The following is a 20,370-nucleotide window of genomic DNA, read 5'->3' as shown; positions in this document are numbered from 1 at the left end:
ATTACTTCCCTCTCCTGCCGAACTTCATATTTTCCCCCCAACGTCACAGACATATTATTCTGCGATCAACGCTCGTCGTGCAAGATATTATTTTCCACTGTCTGCAGGCACTGCCGAGAGCTCAGTAGATAAGAAGGTTAACTACAACACTATTAGCTCTCGATGACACAGAGCCATGCATGCTAGACTCCCAAATCCCGTGTTCACAAAACAACACCGAATAATTTTGTCATCCTGATCTGTAGTATTTATTTGTGGCGGAGCTAATACCGTAGGTAAATAAGGATTGCTAGCAAATTAATAGCTAACTTTCTTACTGACTGAGCTCTCGGCAGTGGCTGCTGCCGGTTTGGAGCGAACTAAAATATAGATGGTACCATATAGGGTTGCGGTACGTAGTGGGACGTGTTGTTGGAAGTGCTTTGTTTTGTCTGGAGTGGAGAAGTTCGGCTTGTTATTGATCTGTGTGATTCGGCTTGTTCATTGTGTTATTTAGTACTAGGGACGATTGTACCGATCACTCTATGAAGTTAAGATGGTAAGTATTTAATCTTTGTATTTCCAGCTTAACCTTGCATTACGTTGTACTTGATATATTTGTAACAATCTTCCCATGTGTGGAGGCTGCCTCCTCCTCAAACCACAAACCGCACGAGACGCTCCCTGCCGTGATGGGAGGGGACCCACGTAACATTAATTGAAACAAAGAAGCTGTAATTCCTGCTAGTTTGGAGGTAGTGCCAGAGGTACATACAGAGAAAACTAATTGTATGTCTCATCACTAGAATGCAAGGCAAAATCATAACATGGAGATTGCTAACAGATATTTTGAAAGTGTCCTTAAGATACTTGGGACTGACAGATCAAAATTTGACCCATGATCCAATTAACAGCAGAATAAATGCGGGTATTACTAGCTGCCACTGAGTTCAGAAACTTTTGCCTTCTTATCTGCTGTATGAAAACATCAAGAAACTAGGAGTCTGATATTAAAGAAAGAACATGGAATGATGGTATTTGAAAATAAGGTGCTGAGGAGAATAAATGGTCCAAGGAGGAATGAAGTTGTAGGAGGTTGGGAAAGATTGCATAATCAAATATAATTAGAATCATGAAATAAAAAGGGATGAGGTGGGCAGGGCATGTAGCACACATGAAGGAAATGAGTAATGCCTACAGCGATTCGCTCATAAAGAGAGAAGGAAATAGACCACTGGGAAGATCTAGATGTAGGTGGGAGATCCTTGGCCCCCTGTTTTTTTTCTGCTTTATATTAATATACCCGCAACCAAACAGGGAACACAACACGAGACACGATATACACTGAGAGTAAGAGGAACGCCTCCCATATTGGTGGAACTATGCGCGGTATTAGAATTGGGACAGATAAGATAAATAAACTTAACAAGTTTTTAGTATATAAATATTTATTATAATTGATGGACATTTTAAAATACTTTCTAAATTTTACAATGACATAATGGCAAGCAATGAAATAGATTAACGTAAATGAAGCACCTGATGAAGGCACTATAGCGCCAAAACATGTTGTGAAATAACAAGTGAAATTGAGTGCGCTAAAAGACAGACATTCATATTCATATTTATTTGCATTCATACTGTTACAACTGCAACACTTGAACAAGTCAACTCACTAAATACATCATTGTTAAAAGCTCTATAATCGTAGAATGTATTAGACTAAAAATAAAACTGTACTTGCCTTACAACATCACTAAAAATTTTAAAAATATAACAATAACTACTACAATTCCCTTTTCTTCTCTTTTTTTTTTTTTTGTTAATTAAAAAAAAACCTTGCTATGCTTCCTCATGTCACTGTTGAAGAAACTCATTCAGTGTATAGAAAGGACGATCAAATAAAAATAATTTTAATTTATATTTAAATTCGTTACATCCCTTTGACTTTTTAACTTCCAAAGGAAGTATATTATATAATTTAATGCCCACATTAATAACACTTTTCTTAAAAACTGATGTGTTACATTGTTGTATATGAAGATCATCTTTCCTCCTAGTATTATACTCGTATAAATCAGTACACTGCTTACATATCATGGAGGATCTTCCTCAAACAATAAAAACATTGGCTACTGATGTGAGAAGTTTTAAATCTGCATTGAAGAGGTTTTTATATCATTCTTTTTATTCCATGAATGAATATTATCAGTATAACTGGTCATAAGTGTGTAAATTTGTGATGTATTTAATTCAGTTAATATAGGTAATTTCAATAAAATTGTATTAATTCAAGTTTCATAGTAAGTTATTTTTAAATTATGTTTATTAATTACAGTCTTATTAAAATTTTGATGATGTGACTCTTGTAATTATATATATGTATCTTGATATATCTATTTTCAAAGGGACTATTTCCACATCCTAGGTTTGTTACCTGTATGGATATATGGAAAATAAAGGAAATGAATGAATGAATAATATAAAAATGGATATTATGATAGGGTGGTATGGACTGGATTGATATTGCTCTGGATAGGGACCAGTAGTGGGTTCTTGTGAATATGGTAATGAACCTTGATGTTTGATAAAATGTTGCAAAGTTTATGAGTAGCTGAGCAGTTTGTGCTTTCTGAAGGACTCAACTTCATGGGGTTAATGAGTTAGTACACAGAAAGTAATTTTGTCATCTTGTTCATAGATTTGCATGGCCAAAGAAATCATATACTTTGTTACTGGCATTTGTAATATAATTTCCAGCTTATCATGTTTATTAAGATAACTGTACATAGTACAATAAGAGTCTGGTGCACATAGTGTCTAATGTATGGGGACACATGGTAGTGTAATTGGTTGAGGCATTATGCTACAAGACAGAAGGTCACAGGTTCGATTCCCCATGAGATCTTTTGATTTATCAGTTAACATAATCCTTCCAGGCGCACTGTGGGCCTGGGGTCAACTGAACCTGTAACATATATGAGTATCAGGAATCTTCCTGGAGTTAAAAGGTGGCTGGTGCGTAAGGCTGACAACCTCAGCGCCATCTGTTAATTGTCTAGAGAATGTGGGAGCCCCAGTGTCTCACAGCTATGTGGTCTTCCAGGCCTGTTACTGGAATACTTTTACTTTATACTTTTTTTTTAGTGTTATAGATGTTTTCTATACCATGAAGTCATTGAAGATAGGATCCAGTGATCTAGTACAGTTTTCACAGATAAGAAATGCACACAGACCATTGGAGAGAAAACTCAAAGGGAAGTGTCTGCTTCCATATAGGTTTGAAGATTGTATTAATATTAATCTCATAAAAATGAAATGTGTTGTTTGGTGTTATGTGAAGACAGTAACAAACTTCATTTCCATAAATGCAGTGGTGGACTGTTCATGTTAACTGGATGAGTCAGCTAGCACTCAGAAAATGCTAGTGCAGCAACAGCACAAATACCCCATCATATACCATCAACATTCATTACATTGCCATACAAACAAAGGAGCCTGCGGTTTGGCAAACCATTGTTAATTGATGAGTGCAGAACAGCAATGAAATCCATTTCAGCAGTAAAGCCAGTACCGTCAAAATCAGCTTCTTGCGTTTGGAATCCTAGAGCTCTTTATTATTTCCGTGAAGTTACCACTTATGTAGTTTGTTGGGAGAGATCATCTCATGTGTCGTTAAAATTGAATCAGTCATTAGACACATTTTGGAGAATATCGCCATTTTGTGTTTTGGGGCCCATCTCTAGTGCCTCTGTGGACCTCAGATGTTTATATTCACTGGGCACTGACCCAAGTCAGATGAACTCATTAAATACCAGTGTAAATGAATAAAATAAAATAAAAAGTTTTACAGTCAGGCTTCAGTTGTACTTGATGTGTTGATGGGAGAGGCAGTTGTATAATGTATCTTGTGGTACCTCCATCCATCCTGTCACAGGTGTTGTTGAGGCAGTATGTTGAGGCTTTCTATGACTGTTCGTGAGTACAGGTGCATTTCGAAGAGCCGCGGTATTGTGCAGGCATGAGAGCAAGAGGGTGTGTATGACATACCAAGATATGAGATTAATTAAATGAGAACTGTTAGCACACTTGGTCTCCTTTTGTGCTGAGAGAGCAAGTTCTCCCTTTGCCTTGGGGTTTTCCTAACATCCACCACCGCATAAAAGACAGGAAATATATTGACTGGCAGAATGAGTTTTGGTTACTGAAGAAGGACACTGCTATGAGTTATGTACAAAGCAGCTCATATCAGTTTGATGCTGAACAAAATGGTGTAATTTTGTATAATGATAGAGCACAGCCATGGCTGATGAGTGTATGGTGGTGTTACAGAAACATGTACCAGGCCCCTGTAGTGAGACATATCCAGCCTCTTCCCCTGATGCAAATCAGGCCGTGAATATCAAAGTCGAGGAAGTCTCAGATGTAGAAGTGGAGGAGGAGCCGCCTGTGCCAATGACATTTGTAGGAATAAAGGCTGAACATGAGGTGAGCTGTGTGTTCCCTGTGTGCCCACTGCGTGGCAGATTTCATGCATGACCAGATTTGCATGTTGTCTCTCTGAACTCCATCTGTCTGTCGCTACTGCTCTGGTGAAGGGATTTTGAAGAGTCCTTTTTCATATGTCTCAATTATGTTATTATCATTGAACACAGTTTGTGGTGTACCATTTCTGATTTGTCTTAAGGAAATATGCATGACATAATATTTGGAGAGAAAAAAAATTAGAAGGAAATTTAAAGCAGATTCAATTCAGGGAACGGTAGCTGCCATTGTTTAGATAATGTTTCACTTTCCTGCGTGCTGGCACAAAATATGTGATACAAAACTGTAACTTCACTTGTTTGTATTGCTATGTAACATGGTCTCTGATTGTTCCTATGAGGGAGAAAGTAGCATGTGGCTGCAGAAAACTGCATATTGGGAAGCTTCACAAATTCTGCTGATTACAGGATATTCTTAGATCAAATAGGGGATGATCAGTTAGATGGGTCATGTAGCATGTATGGCAGAGACTGGAACTGCTTATAATGTTCGAGTGGGAAAACCTGAAGTGAAGGGACCACTTGGAAGAATATGAGTAGTGGAAGGTACAATGAATTTGCCTCATGTTCTCCTGAAGGCTTGTTGTCTTGATGGGCCAGGGAGTCACAGGCCAGTTGTGTCATCTCACATTGCATGTGCTCAGAGTAAAGGCACAGTTGATATGAGAGTAGGCCAGCAGATAATGACCCATGTCACAGCAAATACTAGTAATGGTACCTGCTGATATACAGTCATTCGTAGCAACTCCAAAAAATACTGAAATTTGCACTAGAAGTTCATATTCACTCCCTCCCTCCCTCCTGGTACAAAAATGATTCTATATGTGTAAGTTAATGTGCAATTTTATTAATGTTTTCTATATTTGTTTTATTTATGGGGTGTAACTTTACTGTAATTTTTACCAGACGCATTGCTTGATTTTTATCTGGGTAATGTATAGACACACTACTTAATTATTCTCAGATGGCATGTTGACTTAGGAAGTAACATGTCTGACTGAATGTATGGTACAGTAGCATGCACTTGGAGACTATAGTTGACAGGCACCTAGTGCAGAAGCTTTCACTATAGTAGCTCTTCAAATATTTATTGAGGTATTACTGGGGAGAAATTGTAATGTGTAAAAGTCACTGCCCTGCTGACTGTGTCAGGATTCTGAACATGTGGAGCGTGAGATGACTGGCCTGAGTTCCTGTAGCCCAGTTGGCTGAGGGATTTTTTGGTGTCTCTCAGATGACTTTCCTGAAGTATTAAAACAAGTCTTAACTTTTTGAAGAGTACTTTAAATGACATCCATCCTGCCTGTATTCTCCTGCTACTGCAGCATTTTTAGATGTGTGGTGTATATTGATGAATAGAATGTAGTGCATAGTCCGAGAATCATCACCAAGAGAACAGGGCTGCTGTCTGTTGATGACAAGGGGAAGTACTGCCTCAGTCTAAGTGCAGACATCAAATTGCCTCAGACATGTGGCATGTATTGAAAGAGCACAGCTGTGGCTGATAAGTGTACGGTGGTTTTGCAGAACTGCATGGACTTACAGAAACATGTACCAGGCCCCTGTAATGAGACACATCCATCCTCTTCCCCTGATGCAAATCAGGCCATGAATGTCAAAGTCGAGGAAGTCTCAGATGTCGAAGTGGAGGAGGAACGTCCTGTGCCAATGACATTTGTAGGAATAAAGGCTGAACATGAGGTGAGCTGTGTGTTCCCTGTGTGCCCACTGCGTGGCAGATTTCATGCATGACCAGAATTGCATGTTGTGCCTCTCATCTCCATCTGTTTGTCTCTTCGTAGAATACAGGTGTCTGGTGTGTGGATTATGAACGGTCCTTTTTGGTATGTCTTAATCGGACTGTTTTAATTGCATCTGTCTCATGACCATTTCCACTTTGTCTTAAGAAAATATATATGTGAAATTACATTTGGAGTAAATTGGGAAAAAAAAATCAGTAGGAATTTTAAAGAAGATTCAATTCATGGAATGCTATGTGGCATTATTTAGAGAATGTTTTGCTTTTCCATGTACCTTCAGAAATTATTTTTCCATGTTTTAGTGACTATTAGACAGAGTTTGGATTGGTGAATAGATTTATTGGACACTCACAAGTCGTAACTACAAAAATCTGTAACACTCTAAGGGTTACTGTAACTATAACACACTATAAAGATTACTGTAGTTATAACACATAAAATAAAGTCTTCAACATCTGCTTGCTATGCCATTGCTTGGTAACGAATCTGATCTGATTAACACTTCAGCACCTGAATACCCAAATATTGATGAGTGCACAGCCTTTTATAAATGCCTGAGAACCTAATGGAGATAACTGCTTCCAAGGGTTTTGTTACTCTTCTTCTTGCAATCTTGTGTTAATTTGGGGCAACACTTTGATTTATACAAGCATATTCATTGCTGAGGAAACGTATTTTAGTTAGCTGTTGTTTAGCAGTGGGCTTCTCTGACTGCACATGTCCAGTGTTCAGGCATCAGGCCACAATATATGAGATACAAATATATACAAAACTAACTTCAGTTGTTGTTTGTATTGTTGTTCTCTGATTGTTCCTAAGAGGCAGAAGGTGACTTGAGGCTCCAGAAAATTGCATACTTAGAAGCTGTACTGATTACAAAATATTCTTAGATAGATCAAATGCAAGGTGATGAGAGGGATGGATCGTGTAACATTTATGTAGGAAATGGGAACTGCTTATAAAGTTTGAGCTGGAAAGCCTGAAGTGAAGAGACCATGTGGGACTCTGCATAGAGGGAAGGCAGGTACATGGATTTGTCTGAGGTTCTCCTGAAGATCCGCCAGCTGGTTGGGCCAGAGAGAGACAGGCCTCTTGTGTCATCAAACTTCATGTGTGTTTGAAGTTGTGGCACAACAGACACATGAGTAGGCCACCAGATGATGAAAAATAGACCCAGCTCACAGCAAATACTTGTAATGGTTTCTGTTGATACACGGGCATTCCCAGTACTACCATCATAAATTGAATTTGCACTAGAAGTTCGTAATTGGAAAGAGAGCAGACTTCAGAGGTGAAAGGTTAAACTTCATGACCTCTGTAAGGCATGTAAGTGGTTCTTGAGAAGAGTCTTCACTCCTGACAGTGATGTAATTCAATTTTTCTTCCTTGAGCTCTGGCTGATTTGACTCAGTTTCCCCCCCCCCATTTTCATTCCTTACTTTTGAGGGTATAGTGATTATATATGCCTACATTTGTGTACGATTCTGAGAATGTTTTGTTTGTTTGCTCTGTTTGGAGGTGTAACTTTCTGTAATTTTTGCCAGAATCCTTGCTTGCGTTATACCTGTGTAATGTGTATGCACACTTTTATCAAGATGTTACTATTATAGCATGTAGACCCATTGCTTAATAATGACCCTGTAAACAACACGCTCTGATAAGCAACAGAGGAACAGTGGTCTCTGTGCAGTCTCTGCCAAAATGTTACAAGCAGGGCAATTAGTGAGAGAGTTACCGTATTTACACATGTATAGGCCGCAGCACAATTTTCAGACAGAAATTATAGAAAAAATAATTTTCTTGGAATATTATTTCAGGAGTAGAACACCCTGTATTACTAATTATGAATATAATTTTTTTTAAATGAAGTGTGATTTCGAATATTTTGAATATAAGCCGCACCCCAGTTTTCTTCCTGAATTTTTGGCAAAAAATGTGCGGCCTATACGTGCGTAAATACAGTATATAATGCAGTGGGGGGAAATGAAGATCTGGTTGATGAGTTAGTGAGTTAGAGAAATGTGGTTCAGTTGTGTGCTGTTGTTGTTAGAAGATGGTAGCTGAGGCACGGGGATGGTCCTGGAACCCAGAGTAATGGGGACGTCTGCTGTTGGAAGCTGTTGCCAAGCAGTGACTGGTAATGACACAGTAGGCTGCAAAAGACTTAGTGTGTGCTGCAGTGAACTGTAGAGTGTGCGAATTAGTGATAGTGATATAGTTGCTTGTATTTACAATCTGTAAATAGTCAGTAAATCCAGTAACCTATCCAAACCCCATCTACAGTCATTCATACATGTGACAGTATTCCCAACTGGCATTGTGACACAAGGAGTGACATATCAGATTGAATATGTAATACGGTAGCATGGGCTTGGAGACTACAGTTGACATGCACATAGCACACACATGTGCTTCATAATAGCTGGTCAAATACTTATTGGGGTGATACTGGAAGAAATGATAATGTATAAGAGTTATTGGCCTGTCGACTGTGACAGGAGTCTGAACACAAGGAGCCTGATTTTCTCCTGCCCAGTTGGCTGAGGGATTTTTTGGTGTCTCTCAGATGACTTTCCTGAAGTATTAAAACAAGTCTTAACTTTTTGAAGAGTTCTTTAAATGGCATCCTTCACTCCCTTGCTACTGCAGCATTTTTAGATGTCTGGGGTATATTGATGAATAGTGTAGTCAGGGAAAGATCACCAGTATGACAAGGAGGAGGACTGCCTCAGTCTAAGTGCAGACTACAAGTTGCCTCAGACATGTGGTATGACTGGTTAGAGGTGACTCTGTCACAGAGGTGATTCTAATCAACAAGCCACTACAAAAGTAAGATTGTAGGGAATGGACTGAACTTGTTTCTCTTAGGATTGGGACTTGAGGCAGGCTGTTGTGAACACTGTAATGAACTCTCTGTCTCCATAAGTGGCGGGCAGTTTGTACAGTGCCTGAGAGACTGTTCACTTCTTAGTAACAGTTTTGAAAAGTGCAAGGAATAAAATGTGTATGTGGCAGCTGCTGTTAGCTTGTTGCAGTGCAGAGTGGTCGTTCAAATGAAAGTGTGTTTTATATCAGTGGTTCTCAACCTTTGTCAGACCGCAGCCCAGTAAATTCTTTTTTCTGTAAAACAGGACCCAGTATAATTGATGCCAGGACCAGGTACTGTGCCGCAGCCCGACGCTTGAGGAACACTGATGTATATCCTGTAGTGAGAGAGCACAGCCATGGCTGATGAGTGTATGGTGGTTTTACAGAAACATGTACCAGGTCCCTGTAGTGAGAAATATCCAGCCTCTTCCCCTGATGCAAATCAGGCCATGAGTGTCAAAGTTGAGGAAGTCTCAGATGTCGAAGTGGAGGAGGAACATCCTGTGCCAATGACATTTGTAGGAATAAAGGCTGAACATGAGGTGAGCTGTGTGTTCCCTGTGTGCCCACTGCGTGGCAGATTTCATGCATGACCAGATTTGCATGTTGTGCCTCTCATCTCCATCTGTCTGTCGCTACTGCTCTGGTGAAGGGATTTTGAAGAGTCCTTTTTTATATGTCTCAGTTGTGTTGTTTTCATTGAACACTGCTTGTGGTGTACCATTTCCGCTTTGGCATAAGGAAATATACATGAAATGATATTTGGAATAAATTGAAAAGTTACTTTTAATCAGTAAAAAATCTTAAGCAGATTGAATTCAGGGAACGCTAGCTGCCATTGTTTAGAGAGTATTTTCGCTTTCCCACATACTGTTGGAATATGTAAGATGCAAGTACAAGTGTACACAAAACTATAACTTGTTCATATTGTTGTCGAACATGGTGTCTCATCATTTCTAACAGAGAGAATCTAATATATGGCTGCAGAAAATTGCATATTGATAAGCTTCACAAGTTCTGCTGATTACAGAATATTCTTAGATAAATAAAATGCAGAATGATGAGTTGGGCGGGTCATGTAACATGTATGGCAGAGAATGGAACTGCTTATATAAAGTTTGATTTGCAAAATCTGAAGTGTAGAGACCACTTGGATAATATGCATAGAGGGAAGTACAATGGATTTGCCTGAGGTTCTCCTGAAGACTTGTGAGCTGATTGTGCCAGAGAGACTCGGGACATTCAAGTCATCTAGTGCTGCATATGTTCGGAGTCATGACGCGATGGACGTGAGGGTAACCGATAACAAAATCAATCCTCGCTCACAGCAGACACTTAAATGGTTCCTACTGATGGACGGGCATTCCCAGCAACCCCCCAAAATACCGACATTTGCACTAGGAGTTCCTACTTGGAAAAAGAGAAGACTTTAGGACTGTGGCATGCCGCCGGAAGGCCAGACTGTAAAACGTCCATTGGTGGTCAACGGCTAGCAGTTCCTAGGCAACGAAACATAAACAGACCGTTGCCTAGGGAAGTGCTTAAGCAGCAGAGACTGACTTGTTGAATTACCACAGCAACAAATGTGCAACAATAGGGCATTCGTTATTAGACGATGCGTGAGTACACACACCCGACAACAATACATGATATCTCTTGCCAAACAGCATTGTGTTTTCTGTGGTTGGTTCATGCCATGTCTATATACAGAGCACTGAGCCCAGAATAGTTAGGATCCAATGAGTGGTAAATGAAGAACAAAGAACGAAGGCTCCATTGAGAATAGCGGTGCAAGAGTATAGCCATTGAAGAGGGAACGTCTGAAGGCGTTACTGAAAGTGATTATAATTGTGAGTGTAAACAAATAATTGTCCAATAAACATTCATCTAATCCGAAACCTGTCATTCCTTGTCCCATTACCTGGGAAACACACAACAGGACTGACAGTTGAAACCTTGAACTGTAAGTCTTGGTCACTTCTGCAGGGCATGTGTGTGGTTTTTGAGCAGAGTGTTCAGCTCTACCAGTGATTTAATTAAATTTTTCTTCAGTGAGCACTTAGCATTTTGATTTGGTTCCCCCTTTTTCCCTTTCTTTGCATAATGATAATGTNGTACACACAAAGTGAGGTAGCAATTCCAACACTATGCACTGCATTCTATTCCTGAATACACACCAAAGATCTGAAACTTAGATACCGCTCTAAACAACGGTGGAATGCAGCCGAAGAGGCAGCAGGTAGCGTGCCATTTAATGAACTCTTCTCAGGGTTAAGATCTATTTTAATACTGCAAATCCCTCAGCCAACTGGGCTACAGAAACTCAGGCTAGTCATCTCACACTCCATGTGTTCAGAATCCTGACAGTCAACATGGCAATGACTTTTACACATTGCAATTTCCCCTCAGTATTACCATGATAAGGATTTGAAGAGCTACTATACTGAAAGCTTCTGCACTAAGTGCCTGTCAAGTATAGTCTCCAAGCACATGCTACTGTACTCTACATTCAGTCAGACATGTTATTTCCTGGGTCAACATGCCATCTGAGAATAATTACATCTTGATAAAACTGTGCATAAACAATGCCCAGGTAACAAAGCAAGCATAGAATTCCAACATAAATTTCTCAACATTACACTTCCAAATAAAAAAGTATTCACATAATCTTGCATACATATAAACATACATTATCATCCATGATATGCATACACTTTCTGTCTTGTAGTGCACTCAGTTTCACCTGTTACTTCACGAAATGTTTCAGCAACATAGTGCCATCATCAGGTGCCCTAATTACGTTAATCTATTGCACTGCTTGCCCTCATATGTCTTCACAACACCATTTAAAAAGTATTTAAAAAGTGCGTATTTGTCAACTATAATAAATTTACACTCACTAAAACTTGTTAAGATTATTCATCTTATGTGTCTTAATTAAAACTTGCGTGTGCTGTGCAGCTAAGAAGGGCACACACATCACAAGACACGGTTTACACAGAAAATAAGAAAAACGACCCCATAGTGAATGAACCACACGCAAGTTTTAATTAAGACACATAAGATGAATAATCTTAACAAGTTTTAGTGAGTGTAAATTTATTATAGTTGACAAATACGCACTTTTTAAATACTTTTTAAATGGTGTTGTGAAGACATATGAGGGCAAGCAGTGCAATAGATTAACGTAATTAGGGCACCTGATGATGGCACTATGTTGCTGAAACATTTCGTGAAGTAACAGGTGAAACTGAGTGCACTACAAGACAGAAAGTGTATGCATATCATGGATGATAATGTATGTTTATATGTATGCAAGATTATGTGAATACTTTTTTATTTGGAAGTGTAATGTTGAGAAATTTATGTTGGAATTCTATGCTTGCTTTGTTACCTGGGCATTGTTTATGCACAGTTTTATCAAGATGTAATTATTCTCAGATGGCATGTTGACCCAGGAAATAACATGTCTGACTGAATGTAGAGTACAGTAGCATGTGCTTGGAGACTATACTTGACAGGCACTTAGTGCAGAAGCTTTCAGTATAGTAGCTCTTCAAATCCTTATCATGGTAATACTGAGGGGAAATTGCAATGTGTAAAAGTCATTGCCATGTTGACTGTCAGGATTCTGAACACATGGAGTGTGAGATGACTAGCCTGAGTTTCTGTAGCCCAGTTGGCTGAGGGATTTGCAGTATTAAAATAGATCTTAACCCTGAGAAGAGTTCATTAAATGGCACGCTACCTGCTGCCTCTTCGGCTGCATTCCACCGTTGTTTAGAGCGGTATCTAAGTTTCAGATCTTTGGTGTGTATTCAGGAATAGAATGCAGTGCATAGTGTTGGAATTGCTACCTCACTTTGTGTGTACACTTCACATTGTCTTCGAGTTGTATATAATGAGAGAGCACAGCCATGGCTGATAAGTGTACGGTGGTGTTACAGAACTGCGTGGATTTACAGAAACATGTGCCAGGCCCCAGTAGTGAAACATATTTAAAATCCTCCCTTGCTGTAAATCAGGCCATGAATAGAAAAGTCGAGGATGTCTCATATACAGGAAAAAGAGGAGCGTCCTGTACCAATACAATATCCAGCAGTAAACCCTGAACTTGAGGTGAGTTGTGTGTGTGTCCACCACTGAACAGATTTCATGTCCCATATATGGAAAACTGCCAGGTGTTTTTCCCATATCGATCTGTCTGCCTGTGCACGTGACAAAGCTCTTCTCTTATGAATAGATTTTGAAGAATGCTTCCAAAAATATCTCAGGATGATTGTATTTTGGTGCACATTGCTTGTAGAGTACAACTTCTGTTTTGTATTGAAGCAGGCATAAGATACATAAAATTCCATATTGACAAAATAGAAAAAAATGTTCCAGATACATGTTATAGTCATAAAAAACTTTTGCACCAGCTAACATTGATAAAGTATTCCTGTGCTATCAGTCTGAAGCCATTGAGATCAGCAACAGCCTGAAGAAACTTCATCAGGGATGTGGGTTTTAGTGTCAGCTTGCCCTAGTGACCTAGTGGCAAATATAATGAAACAGGACCAAGACAAACACATGACTGCCCTCTAGCACCTCATTGGCTCACACTCAGTTTTGATATCAGGCTGTGGGCTGGTGTGTAGATGGGATAATCTGAATCTCACGCCACATCAGACCCTCAGAGTGGAGACAGAGATGGGTCCTGAAACAGGAGTTATATTTAAAAAATTGACATAGTTGTTAGCCAGAGAAGATATTATCAACTGTCATTGAATTTCTCAGTTCTCAGGAACAATTATTATGTGAAAATTATCATTTATTTATTTTGCAAGATCGTCTACAGTGTGAAGTATATATAATGTACATGACACTTCGGAAATCAGCTTCCTTCTGCCACCACGCACAAAGCAACAGGCCAACACAAATCCTCCAGTGTATGAACATTCACAGTACAAATGCTTATATATCTTGCTTGCGGTTCTTATTGTGTCCACTCGTAAAGAATCTGCTTCTGCAGGGCATTGTGTGTTATATGTGCTGCAGATCCCACACTCGTAATGTCTCCCCTTGTTTTATTTCTGAGCATTTCAAAAGATTTGTAGCCCAGCTGATGTTTGCATTAGTGTTATCTACCAAAAGTGACAACTGCTGTGTCAATCAATTAACTCTGCTGAAGGTTTCCCACACAAATTTGTGCACTCAAGAATTTTCAGTTTTACTGCATGCTGTGGAACTGTGTTATGTACCAAAGTAGGAACAAGTTTAGTGTGTTGGTGATTGGATTGCTCAGTCATTATGGATATAAATTTGACATCTTGAGGCTCTTCTCTTGCTTGAGTGATACTAGAGCGAGGACACTTATCAGAATAGCTTGAAGTTTGGTTGAGATGGTTTCTGAATTATTGTCAAGATACAGTCCATCAATTGGAACCTTTGATTGTGAGGACCAGTTGGAACTCGACTTTTCCTTCAATTACTGCAGGTTCCAAGCCTTTATCAGCACTGGTTTTTCCCACAGAGAAAGAACACATTATTTACAGTGATTTATTTTGCTTGTTTGCATGAAAGTGTTTCTCAGTAGTATTTCTACTTCCACGAGTAATTGAGAAAATGCTGTTACATGGATGTCTCACTTTGTTTTCATCAGTTTCATCACTAATCAAAAATGGATAGTCACATTTAAGAATGGCAAAAAATAAACATTTTCTTTTTGAAGAAACCATCACTTTAAAATTTAATGACCTACAGATTATGTACACGACAGAAGACTTCATTGTGTAAATTCTTTATTCTTTATTGAATATTGAGCTGAGTACATCACCACGCATAAACAGGGTCACACTAACTTACGAGTATATCACTTTATTTTTCCGTCACAACAGAACAACTAAGGAGTATCTAGGTCAATACCCAGCTATGCCTCGCTACATGTTTTGGCCGTTAACGGCCACCATCAGGTGAATACAAATCAACAAACGTATACTATTGAACTGTAGTAAAATTAGATACAATGACAAAATAGTTGATTGTTTTTGTAAAAATACAACGGTCATTTATATATAAAACTGAAGGTTGTAATATAAAACAAGATTAAAATTGATGTTTTATAACATCTCATTAGTCGTATGTATACTTTATACGTTCCGTGGACAAAATAAAAATATAAGATGGTATTGGAGGCTCATGACGTTGCAAGTTAGTTAATAGGATAGAGGTGCCCTCTCATATGAAACAAAATGTCTGTACTGTATGAGGTGTCATTGTTTACACCTCATGAGAACTCATTGTTTGATGTTTTGAATAAATGGGTACAGGATGCAAGTAGTTGAACTCTTTAACCATAGCGAAAAGAACATGACACAGTGGATTTATTGAAAGTGCAAAACATCCATTATTGTTAGGGTTGGAATTTGGCTCGTTGCTCTTATGTTTTAATTGTTATATTTTATGTACATCTTCACTTCAGGTACAGTTTTTTAAATTCAAAGTGTTTGCTTCAGCCATTTCTTAAACAGTCTCATAATAGCATGGCATAGCGTAGACTGGGGGAGCAAAGAGAATATGAAGGATTTCAAAATATATGTTGTCAGCTGTTAGGCCATGTTTTCATGAAAATCTGCAGAATGACTTCAGGAAGAGTTATGTATTCAAGTGCATAATTAATCGTATTGGAAGAGGGTATCAAGATCTTAATTCATGCAATGTATATGTATCATTTAACTATGATGGGGAGCTAAACTGCATGTAGAATGAATAGTTTTGGGATTAATATGAAGAAGGCAGCTCTTTTCCTTACCAGAAAACAAATGCGTTTCTAGCCTACTTTCCTTATTTAAAAAAAATAAAAGGCTCATGAGATCACATTTGCATCTGTGCGTCTTTCTATCCCCCATAGATCCTGAAAGCCAGAAGTTGTCCTGTTTATGCAGGGTGTCCCATGAGGAAAGGTCAGTGTTCAGCGAGGTCACACAGTTGGTCATTCTAAGCAAAAAAGTGTATATGTACATGTGTCCTATTCTGAACAGTTTCTGAGATAGAGCTATTTCACTGTGCAGTAGTGTAAAGAAAGGAATGTCAAGATTCACTCAGATGAGCAATGTGCCATATCCTCGCACGAACTGCAAAGTGTGTTGATGTTGACAGTGGAATTTTCAAAAATATATTAGACTAGGTAAACTGTACCAAATTTGTCACTGAACAATAAATACCGGCATTAGAAACAGTCCGCAATATCTCCTCCTTATCAACAATTTTGGAACTGTACAGTAAAATATCTCTAACTTGGAAACTGTTCAGAATAGGACACATGTACATATACATTTTTTGCTTAGAATGACAGACAGTATGACCTCTCAGAATATTGACCTTTCCTTCTGGGACATGCTGTGTAATTTCTGGGGGCCTGCAGAGAAAATACTGCCTCCAGCTTTTGGACTCGTCATTTTCTGTGCCATCCATGTGATACCAAAAGAAAATAGGCTATTAGTTGTTCACAGAACTGCTTGTTTCATAATAGATTGTCACTATTTTAATAACTGTCGTGTGTGTGTGTGTGTGTGTGCGCGCGTGTGCGTGTGTGTTACTGGATAAGGGTGGAGGGAGAGGTTAACTGACTTACCCTCTCCTCCCCTGGTTGATGCGAACAAAGCCACAACAAATCATCTTGGTTCTTATATTTTATGACAGTAATATCAGATATGAAAGAAAAGTTATGTGAATTGAAGCTCATAGGAACAGACCCAGAAACAGCTGGAACACAGAATTGGAACATCTGGGATTCCTGAGTTACATCCATTGTAAACAGGATGTTCATGAATGCATCAGACATTAATAAGATTTGAGTTTCCCTTGCTGTTGATTCATATTGCGGTCTTCCGGATTGTGAGAGCAGGTCATCTGGCAAATAGGTAAATTTTCATCTCTGAATATGATGGTAGTATGTTCCTCCAAAACACTGGTTCCCACCTGTGGGACCACAGTTTAACTTTCATATTATTGGTTCCATAATTAAATAATCTACAATGGAAATGTTGGGCAAGAAAAATGTTTCATGCAGTTTTGTTTGTCTGTGTGTTTAGGGTTCTTGCTTCTTACCACCACCTACTTCAAGAAAATAAATGTGTGAAGTCAAATTTAAACATTTCTGTCTGTCACATTATAGGCACCAGGTTCCTGTGTATCCTCTCTGATTTATAAAGGATCTGCAGCATTCTATATATAACAAAATTGTAGCCAAAAACCCAGAATTAAAGAAACCACTTACATAACATAGATGTAAACAGGAGGATAATATTAGAATACATGTTAAAATAGTGTGGGAGGGTGTGAAATGGATTCAGTTTCCACAGGATAGGAACCAGAGATGAGCTCCTCTGACACATTTATGAATCTTCCAGTTTCATAAAAAAATGAGTTTGTTGCTTAGTTAAGCAGCAACTGGCTTCTCAAGAAGGACTGAGCTCCATGAAGTTACTTGCAGTTTGTAAGAATACAATATTAAAGTGGAGGATTTCTCACTATTGCAAAAAAAGAATGAAAATTGTGAATGTTCAGATAGCTGTATAGTTTGACATCAGTCCTACACAAGAACAGAACCTTATGCAGTCATTTGTGGCCATGTTACTGACACTACAGAAATGCAGACATTTTGTTGTGAGCAGGTTCAATATGTGTAATGGCAAGATTTAATTCAAATTTCTGACCTCACATTAAGATGGTAGCATCCAGCATGAAGGACAGTTCATAGCAACATAACATATTCCAACAGTCTTCTGTGTGCTGGTGCATTGTTGTCCTATTGAAAATATGTGTAGTTCTCACCTCCAACCAGTAAGGTAATGTATAGTTGCCTGATTGACACCTTGGTCTCAGTCTCATTTCTGTTCTTAATGGGAACGGCTGTAATATTTTTATTTTCTTCTTGAACAGAGTTTGCTGAATGAAGATCCACTTGTACATGGTGAGGAGCACCCACTTTCCTCTGATATGAGTAATAAGTCATTCAGTCAGAGTAATCTGAAGGAGCGTCAGCGCGTACGTAACCGAGAGCGTCCATTTTTCTGCGATGTGTGTAAGAAACCGTTCAGTCGGCAGAATAATCTGAAGGTGCACCAACGCATACATAGTGGGGTGCGGCCATTTTTCTGTGAAGTGTGTAAAAAATCATTCAGTCAGAATAGTCTGAAGGAACATCACCGCATACATAGTGGAGAGCGGCCATTTTCATGTGATGTGTGTAAGAAGTCATTCAATCGGCATAATAATCTGAAGGCCCATCAACTTATACATAGTGGAGAGCGGCCATTCTCCTGCGAAGTGTGTAGTAAATCATTCAGGCATCCAAGTCATCTGAAGGAACATCTACGCATACATAGTGGAGAGCGGCCATTCTCCTGTGATGTGTGTAGTAAATCATTCAGGCATCAAAGTTGTCTAAAGGAACATCAGCGCATACATAGTGGGGAGCGGCCATACTCATGTGATGTGTGTAATAAGGCTTTCAGCAGTAAGAGTCATCTAAATAGACATCAGAGAGTACACAGTGGGGAGCTGCCGTCCTTTTGTGATGTATGTCATAAATCTTTCAGGAATCAGAGTCTTCTGCAGGAACATCAGTCCATGCATAGTGTAGAGCGAACGTTCTCATGTGATGTGTGTAGTAAGTCTTTCAGCAGTAAGAGTCACCTAAAGCGACATCAGAGCACACATGGTTTGGAGCGGCCATTCTCTTGTGAGGTGTGTAATAAATCATTCAGGCATCAGAGTCATGTGAAGGAACATCAGCGCATACATAGTGGAGAGCGGCCATTTTCATGTAGTGTGTGTAATAAGTCGTTCAGCAATAAGAGTCACCTGAAGAGACATCAGGGCATACACAGTGGGGAGCGGCTATTGTCTTGATAAGTGTTAAATAAGTAATTTATTAAGGGGAATCACCTAATTACATATCAAGACACACACAGTGGGGAGCAGCCATTTTCCTTTGGTGTGTGCAGTAAATCCATTCATAAGAGTTATCTAAAGACACCAATGCATAGAGGGAATGGTTATTTTGATGTGGTTTGTGTAATAAATAGGGACCGGATTTTTATGCCCTAATAATCCCTTAAATGTGTATGCATTTATGCATGAAAAAGTTTTAAAATATTCATGTAAAATATGCACATGAACGTTCAAAGAGTTGTCTTCTGTTTAACTAATTAACCACAAGCCATGAAGGCATACGGGGAGTGGATGTATAGATCCACATTTTCTTGACCTTGGCACTACTTGGAGGTGACTGGTCAGCTTCATGCCTCGGTCACTTTACCCCTGGGAGAGAGCCCGTGGTACCCATTGTATAGGAGGTTGGGTGGACCCCAGAGCTGATCTAACGACATGTAGAAGTGAAAATTCTTGACCCTACCAGGAGTTGATCTCCGGCCTCTTGGTCATCCAGACTGTAGCCAGTTCCTATACCAACTATGCTACTCTGGCTCCAAAAAGTTCATACCAAATATTAAAATTGATTTTACATTATTTTAAGACCACCTAATCAACGTTTAATTTAATTTTTATGTAATCACTGAATGATTCACTTGCAATGAAAGCTATACTTGAATACAAATCACACAGAAAGACAGTATTTTTTCATTACAATTTTAAAAAAAAGCCAATGGTATTTACATTTCGCTCTCCAATCTTTGAACTTCTCTTCTGTTGCAGTTCACAGTTACTAAATGTTTTAGGTTTTCCATAGTTAATCGCCCCCTGTCGTCTCATAAGATGTCCTTGTAGCAGGAAACACTTCTTTCCACCTCAAGGTTGCATGCACAAAAGCTGCTATTTTATCCACTGTTAGTGATTTTTTTTTACTTGGCAGTTTAGTACGTTTACAGGCCAAAATTTCTTGAGTTTCACAAATTTGTTAATATCCTGGCATTTTTAAATAATGTTGTGTACTTTTTCCTTTACCACTTCACCAACTCTTCCAGGAACCAAATTCAATTTGAAAACAGTGGTTTTGAATACACTTAACGATTGATACAAAGTGATCTTGCTATTGCTGACCTCCAGTGGGAAATGGATGGATGCTGAGAGAAGTGAGCAGATACATAGGACAAATTAGGTTCTAGTTCTGCATTATTTAGTACATCTTGAGTAATTTGAATTGATGCTGCACTTTTGGGATGAAATGTATTCACGACATTCCCCACTGTTTTTAAATGTTCAGTATAATAATT

The 20,370-nt window shown here is 38.8% G+C and overlaps 1 protein-coding gene across 8 annotated transcripts in view; it reads left to right on the top strand.

The window, feature by feature from the left end:
• Positions 1–403: 403 nt before the first annotated feature.
• Positions 404–20,370, top strand: part of LOC111862809 (zinc finger protein 431) — a 42,023-nt gene continuing 22,056 nt past the window's right edge. For 3 of the 8 annotated variants that reach the window (XM_023848517.2, XM_023848512.2, XM_023848516.2), the window contains exons 1-5: positions 404–538; positions 4,312–4,467; positions 6,051–6,224; positions 9,538–9,693; positions 18,077–18,883. In XM_023848517.2, coding sequence (XP_023704285.1) covers positions 536–538; positions 4,312–4,467; positions 6,051–6,224; positions 9,538–9,693; positions 18,077–18,883 — 1,296 coding nt within the window. In that variant the 5' untranslated portion in view covers positions 404–535. The remainder of the gene's footprint in view (positions 539–4,311; positions 4,468–6,050; positions 6,225–9,537; positions 9,694–18,076; positions 18,884–20,370) is intronic. The other 5 variants (XM_023848513.2, XM_023848510.2, XM_023848511.2 and 2 more) reach the window with 4 other exon arrangements.

Source organism: Cryptotermes secundus, unplaced genomic scaffold, assembly GCF_002891405.2.
Source record: "Cryptotermes secundus unplaced genomic scaffold, Csec_1.0 scaffold462, whole genome shotgun sequence".
Taxonomy (NCBI): Eukaryota; Metazoa; Arthropoda; class Insecta; order Blattodea; family Kalotermitidae; genus Cryptotermes; species Cryptotermes secundus.
Note: the sequence above shows the minus strand (reverse complement) of the source record. Positions and strands in the feature narration are given on the sequence as shown.